The sequence below is a fragment of the Procambarus clarkii genome, chromosome 44 (genome assembly GCF_040958095.1).
Source record: "Procambarus clarkii isolate CNS0578487 chromosome 44, FALCON_Pclarkii_2.0, whole genome shotgun sequence".
Classification (NCBI taxonomy): domain Eukaryota; kingdom Metazoa; phylum Arthropoda; class Malacostraca; order Decapoda; family Cambaridae; genus Procambarus; species Procambarus clarkii.
Window position 1 is genome coordinate 17804534 of NC_091193.1, and position 13465 is coordinate 17817998.

At 37.6% G+C, this 13465-nt stretch overlaps 1 protein-coding gene across 3 annotated transcripts in view; it reads right to left on the reverse strand.

Annotated features, from left to right (window-relative positions):
* The window catches only part of inaE (inactivation no afterpotential E), a 204230-nt gene that overhangs the window by 36453 nt on the left and 154312 nt on the right, over positions 1-13465 (reverse strand). For 2 of the 3 annotated variants that reach the window (XM_045725885.2, XM_045725884.2), the window contains exons 5-12: positions 11382-11466; positions 6015-6199; positions 4846-4998; positions 3769-3991; positions 2807-2884; positions 2128-2351; positions 1158-1299; positions 357-559 (exon numbers count right to left, since the gene is read on the reverse strand). In XM_045725885.2, coding sequence (XP_045581841.1) covers positions 357-559; positions 1158-1299; positions 2128-2351; positions 2807-2884; positions 3769-3991; positions 4846-4998; positions 6015-6199; positions 11382-11466 — 1293 coding nt within the window. Of the gene's footprint in view, positions 1-356; positions 560-1157; positions 1300-2127; positions 2352-2806; positions 2885-3768; positions 3992-4845; positions 4999-6014; positions 6200-8703; positions 8865-11381; positions 11467-13465 lie in introns of those variants that run through there. The other variant, XM_045725887.2, reaches the window with a different exon arrangement.

Below are 13465 nucleotides of genomic sequence, written 5' to 3' on the forward strand. Positions count from 1 at the left end.
CACATATTTGTTGTTTTTATAAATGTTCAGGTATAGTTAATGTCAAAATGTTTCCAAACTCAACCATTTTCATTTCAAAACATAGTGATGAAAACATTAAAGAACATTAAAATATAGCCTAGTTAAAAAAAAAATAACACAACTCTGAGTGCCTTAGGGCACTCTGGGCAGTACAGTGGTTAAGGACCTGCCAGAAATGATGTGTATGTTAGTGGCTTTACAAGAATGTAAAAACATCAATACTATGTACTCTCATAAACCCAATGTACCTTCTGGTATATATATATATAAATAAATAAAATAAATAAATATGATTAAAATCATTTTTAGCCAACGAAGAATTGGTCACAACTTACTGTCTCTTATCGGGGTGATGTCGAACAACGTGTAGGATACGGCCTGGAGGATACAATGGTTGATGGACGGTGAGCGCAATAGATGCATCCGATGGATGAGAGGCATGATCCCTCATGGCTGCTCGTGTGGTGTTGAACTCCTCTGCCTCGCCACTGTCCTCCCAAGCTCCACAACACGTTACAGATGAGCTGATTGTTTTCCACTGATGTCAGGTTGACAAATAATAATGAAAATCCTGTGTTGGCAGTGTTGCAATTTATTAATCATAAATACATTATAGTCATTATTAGTGCATCATTTCCTACATTTAATAGGGGTGAGGAGGCATCAGTCTGGAGTTAAAAAACAAAACAGTATAACGAGAGGTTACAGCCATATAGGTGTTAAAAATATAGAAACATTCGTTCATTGAATCATTTACACAATACAGAAACATGAATAAGCAAGCACAAACACACACTAGCAAACATCCACAGCAGCAACTCACTACTTCACAGGATTGGGTGTACAGTGCCCTTCAGTTTTCATATAGAGTACAGTACAAACTTGTTAATTTATCATTAAGTACTGTATCCATGAAACACAAAAAAATACAGGATTGTACACTTCCTCTCCAATTTGCCTGATTGTGTATATTATGCAAAGCTTTACTCTTAAATAACCAGATTACTTTATAGCTCGGTCATAAAATATACAAGAAATCAACACTACAAACTGGCTTATTCTATACTTTTTGGGAATCATTAATACTATTTATACATCACATTAAATATTTTTGTATCATGTATATGTGGCCTCACCTTAGGATCCTTGGATCGCTGGATGGCATTAATAAGGTCTGCCCTCATAGATTCCATTTGATGAAGGCCAATTCGAGGAACAACATCCTTTCCCACCACGACTGATGTGATAAAAGCTCGTGTATATTCTACTGCTGGCATGCTGTAAAGAATGAAAGGGTTAGCTATACAAACTTGTCATTTTTCCACGTTAAGTTTCAGTTTACAAGAAATAGCCTGCTTCCTTTTTACATTAAAATTTTTTAGTACTGTACTACCATGGATTATCTTTAAAAACTGAAATAGTTGAGGCCAAGCATTGTAAACTAATGAACTGTTCATTTTATAGTTATTTGTATCCAGATACAATACCAGAATGTTAGCCTAACAAGGCAGAGCTAGCACATATGATTTATGTTTATTGATATTTTGTGCATACAATTTTCCACATAAATCCTATTAAATAATATACTGTATATATATATATAGTTTATACAGTATAATGTATCGGGTGCCTGTGTAAAGCCAATATACAGAACTTTATATATTGTTTTTATATGATACACTTTGTACTTCTTTTCTATAACGAAATACTGTAGCCAAGATGGGTACATATAAAACAGGTGAAAATAGGTGGAGTTGGAGGCTCATTTGTCCATGCACACACAGTTACCAATGTCACTCCTAAGGATACTCTTGCATATGTACATCTTGCTTTGGCAAATATATTAACACAGTAATATACTAATGCTTTTTAGCATTGATTTTTTTGCTCATTTTTATATTACAATAAATCTGCAATTTATAACTAGGTTTTAGTTAATCAAAGCTTGGTTTAAGCATACTCCATTAATATGCATATTCATGAGGTAAAGATTAAAATCTCTAATTTGCTCTCTGCACCAAATGAATCAATGACAGTCACTATAGTTCGCTTAAAAACTCTTAATCCCTGGTGCATTTACAAAAATAACTTTTTAGGATTTGTCACCTGAGAAGTCCACCAGGTGGGGAGTATGCAAAACAGCTGAGGTTTGGGTGTTCTTGCTTGAGGAGGATGGCAAGAATGGCTGCTGTGCCAGCACCTAAGGAATGTCCCACTAACACTATATCATACATCTGTGTTCCACGACTCGTATCAAAACCAAATGCATGAGTCAAGATATTATCTTCACGAAGTTTACGACGAATGTACTCTGCTGCAGACACCATACCCTAGAAGACATAAGACAAATATTGATTTCAAGTCAAGTCCACTACGGGCTCACAATATGTGTTATTGTACTTGGAACTTTCGTTCCGAGTAGCTGAATCTAAAACAACAAACAACAACTGTTAGTCATTCTTTACAAAAAAAAAAAAAGAGCATAGGCAGTATAAAATATTCAAAGTATTTCTGAATCATTCCTAAAATTAAAATCATACTGTGACAAAATAAAAAAAAAAAAAAAATTATCTCCAAACTTAAACTAATTAATTATTCCTGTTACATTAAATTTCCATGTTTTGTTTGCATTAACTTGCTTCAATTCATATTCATTATTTAGGTTATACAGTATTAGCTTTTAATAAATCTTGATGTTATTTCAACAAGAATTTTAAAGAGCACATTATCATGATGCACAAACCCTAAGTAACAAAAGTACAGTATGGCAATCGATAATGCATACCTTGTGTCCAAGCCAGTCCTCTTTAATAGCATCCATGGGTAGGGGCTCGCTCTCTGCGTTAAGGTCGGTGATCACATCCTAGGAGTGAGGCAAGGCATTACTGAGGGTATTAAAGTGTTTTGCAGTATGCTAGTGTTGGGGGTGGAGAGAGAAAGGCTGTTATTAAAACTATTTATGAAACGTAAGACAAACAGAGATGTAAACATTTATATGAAGATGATGATGTACCAACTAAACCAGGTTTTACATGCAAGAGGAAATGCATAACGGTGGAAATATATGAAGATGATGTATTAATAATATAAATTTCAGAAATATGGATAAAGATGTGGTTATGGACATGTGGTTCTTGTCCATGATGGAAAACATAATTGAAAGTAGCCTTTCCACTATGAAATTAAATCTTAAAACAAGGGAAACACAGCCATCCCAAAACATGCAAAAGCATTAAGAGATCATTAAAAATGCACAACTTGTTTTTTACTGAAATACAGAGGATAATACATGTATTCTAAATACGTTTAGTTGTTAAAGAAACAAGTTCATTATAAACTGTATATATATAAAAACATGTGCAGTTCTTAACAGTTTCTGCATGCAAGTTTGTTTGAATATTGTCTTCCATGCTATAAAACATTTGTCACAGAAAAGGAGAAATTGTGTATAATTTCCGATTATAAAGATTGTTGATACGAGATAATATGAGTGTACTGAGCCTAATTGATTTAGCTATGTAATTTTTATTAAATATTTATAGATACAGATAAACCCGTAAGAGGATTAGAACAATTCATTAATCCAATAAATTGCAACAATGTAATTTAAAGCAGCAGTAAAGCAAACTTCTATATTAGCCAAGAAGAAAACAAATTAACCATAATTGTTGGAAACAAAGAAAAAGGATAAAGCCATTGTTAATAAAAGATATTAGCAGCCACATCAAGCCTGGATAAGACCCCAACCTTCATAGATAACGTGCCACGGATGCTAATAACAATAGTGCGGCGATGATGGTCCAGAGCCACAAAGAAAGGAGTTTCCCCAACATCAACATGGTAAGTGACGTAGACCAGGTCCAAGCCTTCTGAAGGAGCCATTCTCATAAAAGCAGCAACATTGCACCCACAACAGTTGTCTTCCACCACCTCTGGCATTCCCTCACGGGAAGAACAGCACTGCCAGCAGCTGCAATGGGACAGCAGTCAAAGATAGATCAGTGAAATTAACATAGAACAGGAAGTTGATAATTATCCTTCAATTCTTAAAGATACAATTTAAATGTGAAATTGGGTTTATATAAATTTCCTGTCATTTTCAATTTTCAATTCAAAGTAAAATTAGGTCCCTAAACAGATTAATATTAAAGTTAGGTCTCAAACAGATTATTCATGTACAGTACCAGAATGGAATGGATCATATGATTTCCAGATTAGTGAATTTTCTGGTTTGTACACACTGTGCCTGCTTATGTGTGGAGGCAAAGATCTGACAAACATTTAACTCCACTTTCCCCACCCCCCATCCTCACATTATAAACATTGCTGAAGCTACATGACAACATAGTGTGGAAGATTGAGACCCTTTTCCATTTACTGGTAGTACCTTTAAATTCATTTCCTATGGCATATTCCTCTTGAAGACCGAAATAATCAGCCATCATTCATTTTTTCTTTTATGCCACTCTCGCCTTCATTAATCTTACAATTAATTAACAATTATACAATTGATTAATAACAATTAATCTGTTGAGGTTTTCTAAGTACTTTTATTTACAGGCTTATTAGGTTAAGTATGGGTACACACAAAAAAGATTTAATGGCTTATACTTAAGACAATAAAATATTCATCATTGTTGCCTCGACTGTTATACTTTTTGCAGATTGCTGCTTAATTAAGGACATCTGAAGTAGTACCTAAACTAATATTAGAAGTACTGGTTGACACCACACTAATAATATATATCAAAATATTTAGAAGAGAAGGTAGATTGTTTACAACTGATTAACACCAAATTGAATGACAAAACAAAATCCCCCTACCGGAGTAATGGACACAGCCTGCATGCCTCAAAGGTGGAGTTAGCCACGACAAACATAGGCCAGCCATATATTGCCAGGGCAAACCTCATATAGTGCACAATCTTCTCAAACTCCTCCTTCCCCTCCAGTGAAGACAGCTGAAGGAAGCGTGTCCTGTGGATAACAAATGGGTTGTAATCACAGGAGCATGAAGTTACAGTACAGTAGAGCATTTATATCTAACATGGCACTAACTCTGGGCAAGCTTTCGAAAATGTTTACAATTTTATCCTCTGGTCACTAACTATTCTGTATGTACAGTTTCAGTGAAATTAGTTCATTACCTGTTTAGTATAATATTGTCTATGTACACTGTATCATAGCTGGGTTGAGATAATGCTGCCAATGTAGTTACTATTTATACAAAATTAATTAAATGCACTTAAACAACAATTACCAACATTGTACTCCAGTGAAGAATGGTATGCAATTAAGTTTTCGTTCTCAAACTTAAGCATTAACAGGTGCAAGCAACAACTGACACCTTGTTTATGAGCAAGGGCTATGTCTAGAATTAATATCAAATGATGAGTAGTACTCAAAGAAAAATGATGTATAAACACACCAAAAGCAAGTTACCATAGCAAATTACTGAAAGAGCTCGGTAATCCAGTAACCGAAATCTTTGGGTAATCCAAATAAATTTGATTTAGAATTTTCAACTTTTCAACTTAAATAAAAACTCGAGTTGAGATTTCTGCTGAATGGGAAACCAAATAAATTTGATTTTTTTCATTTTTGGACTTGCCAGATAAAAATGAGTGAATGAGCTAATTCGAATGAGGTGGGCCCCATATAATTCTGGATTATTGAGTGTACATTGCTGTTCAATATATAGCATATAAGATATATATAAGAATATTAAACAATAATTTATGTACATTGCCCTCCTAGGACCTATACAGTATTATACAGCTGCTGCCGTTGGCTTCCCTGTCCCCAATGAGGCCACTAGAGATGGCCCTCAAGTAAATTCGGGTAAAATATATAAATGGTGACACCTGATACCCAATGCACTCTCACAGGGTAAATGGTAAATCCTGGCTGCCCTCACTCTCTTGTATGGTAATGGTAGGTTAAGACAGGCCACAATTCACTTATAGGAATGTAATTCACAACAGTACACTCACCTTGGGGTGATTGGGACGCCAGACAGAAACTCGTACACATCATTTTTACTGCTCTTGACAATCTCTTCACGATTGAGTTTCTGATACTTTCTGAGAAGGACAAGGCCAGCCACAACATCTGAGGGCACCACATCCAGATCACGGAAGAATTCACTCAACAATCTTGCAATATCACTGAAAGAATTCTGTTGAGAATAGACATCAGGTTTAGTCTTCATAATAAAAATGCTGAATAATATTACCAGAATATAAAGTTTCCACATTTCCTCATCCTAAAATACAGTAAAGTAACTCCATTTGTGTTTGTTGTAATTAAATATTCAATACCATATCTTCAGTATTGTCGCTAAAGCTACAAATTCTACAGTGGTTTTACATAATTTAATTAAGTTCTTCAAAAATTCACATATACATTGGCCGTCTTACTGCATAGATTGCATTGTTATCCCATTAAATTTAAAATAAAATTAAATAATGTTAAGTAAAGTTCAAAATGTGTGTGTAAATAGTGCCTTTTTATAATGCTGTATAGTTACTGTCTCTACTAAGTAACCACTGTGATACGTTCCTATGTACTGTATATTTTATAAATAAAATATAGTTATCATCATTTTACTATGAATTACTGGTAAGTCAGTTCTCACAAGTGACACAGAAAACAGTGAAGGATTAAAGGAAACGAACCCTTGGTAATTCAACCTGAACCCAAGCCAAAACTGATGTAAAATTTTATATTTTAGACAAATCTATTAATAGGTTAAAAGACTTTGGGAAAATGTTGGATTTTTGTTTTTACAAATGTATATTATAGCAATTTTTATGAAATAATTTTATTTTCCGTTATAATAATAATTAATTGTGTTTACGGGCAGGCAGCTAATGTATATGTATTATATGTATTATATATATTATATATATATATATATATATATATATATATATATAATATATATATATATATATATACTATATATATATATATATATATATATATATATAGTATATATATATATATATATATATATATATATATATATATATATATATATATATATATATATATAATATATATATATATTTTTCATACTCATTTAGCTTATTTCAAGGTACTCTTCGAGGTCGAACTACTGATGTTTATCAGGATACAACCCATAACAAGCTGACTAACTCCTGGGTAAATATTTTCTGCTGGATGAACAGGGAAAATGCCCAAACATTTCTGTCCCGCCCAGGACTTGAACCTGACAATTCTCAATTGTGAGTCGAGAATGAACCCGACTGTACAGTACTACCTATCACCTAGCAGTAAATAGTTACTTTGGAGTTAAACAACTTGTTTTGGTTATATCCTGGGGGGCAGGTGTCAGTAGCTGGCCTAGGGAGAGGGGGGACCTTGATAACCCCTAACAGGCTTCCCTGTCCCTGAAAATGGTAAACCGTAGTGAGACGGATACAAGTCACATCGTACACAAGACGATTCGCTAACGGATTTGGAAACTTAACCTTGCTCAACCTAACCTAACCCAACCCAATCTAATGAATATTGCTTAGCCGAGTATGGAGCAGACGAAGATATCGTAGATGGTGAACTCTTATAGTGTTGTTTACCAGTGTCAGTGACAGGAAGCATGTTATGCACATTAGGGTCTCCACCCCCCCACCTCCCACCCCTTAGCCAAAGACGAGACAGCTTGTGCAGTCACCCATCCAGTGCTGAATTTAATGTGACTGATCGAGTGAGGTACCCACTTCAAGTCCAGCAAATGAATACACGAGTCAACTGTCTGTGATAGATGAATATCTACAGTGAGTAATAGTGACAGTGATAGGTGAATTGGGAGAGAACAGAAGACAGGTGGACAATGACAGTGATGAATAGACAGGTGGACAGTGACAGTGATGAATAGACAGGTGGACAGTGACAGTGATGAATAGACAGGTGGACAGTGACAGTGATGAATAGACAGGTGGACAGTGACAGTGATGAATAGACAGGTGGATAGTGACAGTGATGAATAAAAAGGTGGACAATGAGTGATGAATAAAAAGGTGGACAATGACAGTGACGAATAAACAGGTGGACAATGACAGTGATGAATAAACAGGTGGACAATGACAGTGATGAATAAAAAGGTGGACAATGAGTGATGAATAAAAAGGTGGACAATGACAGTGACGAATAAACAGGTGGACAATGACAGTGATGAATAAACAGGTGGACAATGACAGTAACGAATAAACAGGTGGACAATGACAATAACGAATAAACGGGTGGACAATGGCAGTGACGAATAAACAGGTGGACAATGACAGTGATGAATAAACAGGCGGACAATGACAGTAACGACTAAACAGGTGGACAATGACAGTAACAACTAAACAGGTGGACAATGACAGTGACGAATAAACAGGCGGACAATGACAGTAACGACTAAACAGGTGGACAATGACAGTAACAACTAAACAGGTGGACAATGACAGTAACGACTAAACAGGTGGACAATGAGTGACGAATACACACAAGTGAATAACGACACTAATGAACACAGCTGAATAACGCCACTGATGAATATACAGGTAAACAGTGCGAGACAGAGCCACACACACCGTGACACAGGTATAAACAGGTGGACAGACAGATAGACTCGTCCATAGAGGGTAGCGAAATTAAATTCCTTCAATAGCTTACCTCTTCCTTTTTCCGTCCTAGAGTTATCATTTCAACATCTCCACAGTGACAGCAATAATAATAATAATACAAGTCCCCAAAATCCCACGTAATTAACCCGGAATCCCAACAAAATCTGAACAATTGGATCGGACGCTTTCGAACACGACGTCATAGAAAGTGGACTCTGGCATCGACCACAGGGTAGCTAAACCATCTTTAATTTTACCCCTTTTATATATATACACACATCACAATGCTATGTCAATTAACTACAAAACAACTATGACATCGCGGAACCTATTTGACACGAGTACAGTAATTAGGTTCATTCAGATTGACCGCGTTTTGGGTTTTAACATTGTGAGGGAATTATTGGTAAGCTGACACGCACGTGTCATGGTAACAATAGGGCTGCCAAAAGTATAATTCATTTTCAGTACTGTAAATATACATATATATATATATATATATATATATATATATATATATATATATATATATATATATATATTTAATTTGCCTGAGGGGTGGGCCACCATCTAGCGCTCTCTCTCTCTCTCTCTCTCTCTCTCTCTCTCTCTCTCTCTCTCTCTCTCTCTCTCTCTCTCTCTCTCTCTATCTCTATCTCTCTCTCTCTCTCTCTCTCTCTCTTGACTGGTTCTACAGAAGGGTCAACACACAATCAATTTTGAATGTTCAAAACATGAATAAAGGTATTGATTGACTGGTTACAGTCCCATGCACAATTAATGGATTCGGAAACCACAATTTATGTTCTTTACGAGCAATGCAGAATTGTATTTGTGTTAAACTAACACACACACACACACACACACACACACACACACACACACACACACACACACACACACACACACACACACATATATATATATATATATATATATATATATATATATATATATATATATATATATATATATATATATATATATATATATATATATATATTATTTAAACTTTGTTACAAGAAATGAGTTACATATAAGGTACAGATGGCGGGCAGGAACCCTGAATGCAGTGTGCAATTTCCCCTCTGTATCACCACGCTGAGGCGCTGGAAAGCGAAGCTGGAAGCTCTAGAGTCTCTTGTTGTTTAAATTAGCCTAGAACCCAGTTCCTAAAAAAAACTGGTGGCACTCTTACCGCAGGTGCCGAGTGTCTCAGAAGCAATGGGGACAAAATTGTAGTGGTGATCCAGTTCTCTGTACTTACGGGATTTGGCTGATTCCCTGCGAATATCAGCGCCACCCGGTTGTGCAACACTGAAGTTAATGTAGGTGTTAGCCAGGGTTGATACACACGTGTAGTCCCATACCAACTGCTTGCCATTCTTCCAGGAGGTTTACTATTCATCTACATCTATTCACAACTATATCCTAGTTGTACTTGCGGGGGTTGAGTAAGTAATTATCAAAAGAAGGCACCCAGCCGGGAAGGCTATGTAGCACTTGCGGGAGTTGAGCTCTGCTCTTTCGGCCCGCCTCTCAACTGTCAATATACCAACTGTTACTAACTACTAATAACTACTTCCCCCCCCCCCCAACACACACATACCCATAGGAAGCAGCCCGTAACAGCTGTCTAACCCCCAGGTACCTATTTACTGTTAGGTAACAGGGGCATCAGGGTGAAAGAAATTTGTGATTTCACCCTGATTGAAAGTGTGAAGTGTAAAGTGATTTGTGTAAAAGTTTATTTTTAAAATATTGGATTTTATCCACATTTAATTGTACAGTGATGTAGGGCGTGGGAGGAGTTTTAGAGCATGTTTACATTTGTCCCGAACCGCACCATAAATGGTGCTCAGTCGCGGATATACGAGATATTTAGATGGAATGGCAACTAACAGGTATAGAAGGAATGAGGGAGCCTTACTTTAGAGTCTTCGCAAGAGGGAAGTATGAAAGGGAGCCTTACTCTAGTGTAGTCTTATCTTTCATTTATCAATTCTGATTGAAATTACCTACTTAAAATTATCTGCTAGATTAAGGACCTGCCCGAAACGCTGCGCGTACTAGTGGCTTTACAAGAATGTAAATACTGTACTATCCAATGTATTCTCACAAACCCAATGTACCTTCTTGTATATATATATAAATAAATACAAATAAATAAATAAATAAATAGTTTGGACAGGAAGGCAGGGAGGGAGCTTTACACTAGTGTCGTCTGAAGAGGGAGGTAGGTAGGGAGCCTTATCCTAGTGTCGTCTGAAGAGGGAGCCTTTCCCTACTGTCTTTTGAAGCGGGAGGAAGGGAAGAAGCCTTACCCTAGTGTCGTCTGAAGAGGGAGGTAGGGAGGAAGCCTTACCTTAGTGTCGTCTGAAGAAGGAGCCTCTCCCTGCTGTCTTTTGAAGCGGGAGGAAGGGAAGAAGCCTTACCCTAGTGTCGTCTGAAGAAGGAGGTAGGGAGGGAGCCTTACCCTAGTGTCGTCTGAAGAGGGAGCCTTACCCTAGTGTCGTCTGACGAAGAAGCCTTACCCTACTGTCTTTTGAAGCGGGTGGAAGGGAAGAAGCCTTACCCTAGTGTCGTTTGAAGAGGGAGGTAGCGAGGAAAGTGAAGAGAACTAACAGGAGAACACACCAAGCCATTTAGATGATAGATAGTGAGGTAGGAAGGACGGAAGCCTTACCCTAGCGTCGCCTGGAGAGTGAGGTAGGAAGGAAGCCTTACCCTAGTGTCGTCGGACTTGCCCATGCAGCAGAAGAGGAGCCGACACCGATGGTCCCAACTATCCTGGTAGGCCCGTAGTACCTTCCTGTCCAACACAACAATAATACATATATTAATACCTCTTTTGAGAGAGAGAGAGAGAGAGAGAGAGAGAGAGAGAGAGAGAGAGAGAGAGAGAGAGAGAGAGAGAGAGAGAGAGAGAGAGAGAGAGAGAGAGAGAGAGAGAGAAGGGTGAGAGGGGGAGGGTAGAGGTGCAGCCAAGGATATATTGCCAATAAACAACATATAATAACCAGGAGATTGAAACTTTACCAAGGAAATACGGTCCAATGTATGAGAGCCTAACACCAGAGAGAGAGAGAGAGAGAGAGAGAGAGAGAGAGAGAGAGAGAGAGAGAGAGAGAGAGAGAGAGAGAGAGAGAGAGAGAGAGAGAGAGAGAGAGAAGGAATATTCTGTCACATATTTTACCACACGGTAAGTACATGTTCCTACCTATAAGTACATAACGGTATGCAAATATAGTGCCAAAGGCGCCGGAGAATAAATATATGTAGAGTACGTGAAATTACATAATTTGCTGAATTTTCTTTAAAGATTTTAGTGTACAATTTATATTTAAACATTCGACACCAAATTTGTCAATCTTAATGAATTATTATTATTATGATAATAACCTAATTCTCCTCCCCCCCCCCATGGTAAGTAAATTAATTAAAACTAAATATATGGATGATTCATTCAATATAATTATACATTATGTGACTAATTTATCAGTGCTGTAGCCTGATTACATAAAATAATATTTGGGTTCAATTCCTCAGCCCACAATGTGCCCTCCTATCAACAGGGTGGGTATTGGGTCCAGAGTGGTATGGGGTACAGAGTAGGTGTGGGGTACAGAGTAGGTGTGGGGTACAGGGTGGTTGGCGTACAGGATGGGTATGGTGTGCATGATAAATTAACTAAACAAAGCATATTTTTAACACTAATCTACATTATTGAAAGCTAACTTTCTTTTCGTGTTTGAAGGTTAGCTAAAATAATCCTAGTTAACCTTCCATATATACTATAACATTTATATAGTTGGTAGGGAAGGGAACTATCACGAGAAAGCGCCAAGCCATTATGAGTATATAGCACTGGGAAGGGATCAGGATAAGGATTTGGGATGGGACGGGAGAAAGGAATGGTGCCCCAACCGTTTGGACGGTTAGGGATTGAACGCCGACCTGCACGAAGGGAGACCGTCGCTCTACCGTCCAGCCCAAGTGGTTGGGCACCATTCCTTCACATTGGCGTTGAAATATTTTCATTTGGTTCTTATTTATATATCATGCATTCCACACCCATCTCTTGGGGGGTTATGGAAGGTTTAAAGTCATACCTATCCCGTGGGTGGCGGTGGGAGGGATACAGTCACACCTATCCAGATGCCGGCAGTGGAAGAGCTACCACCCCACCCACCAGTTGTCTGGCAGTGGAAGAGCTACCACCCCACCCACCAGCAGAAGGCGGTGTAAGGGATAGGATCACACCCAACCAGTGGGCGGTGGTGGACAGTTACAGCCACGATTAAAAGGTAGTGCCGGATGGGCGACAGTAACACAGTGGGCTCAGGCACTCCAGTTCGTCTAGCTAAGCAAATTTGTGACTCAAGTTGCATGGGCTAGTCACAGTGGTGTAGGGAGTGGAGAAGCAAGACTGGCGGAGGTGTGGAAGAGCGGAAGTATCAGAAGAGTTTATTAATTCAATCCTCGCCAGAAATAGAATACCTTTATATAGCACCAAAGAAAACGGTGCCGATGACGGGAAAATAAGAGGGGAAATTGCTGAAAACTACATAATTTCTTCTATTCGGATTACGTTTCTCGACTTATTTCCTATTTACTTGTGTTATTTAAGGCACGTACTATGAAAGCAAGTATCGTATGTAATACGATGCATAATTAAGAAACAAGCGTAACTAAAAGGCAGAATAATAGGTAGTACGGCTTTACTGGCATAAACTTGTTCGAGTGCTCTCCAGGATATCACTTGTTTACAAACTTCCAGACACTCTGGAAGAGATACAAAGAACCAAGAC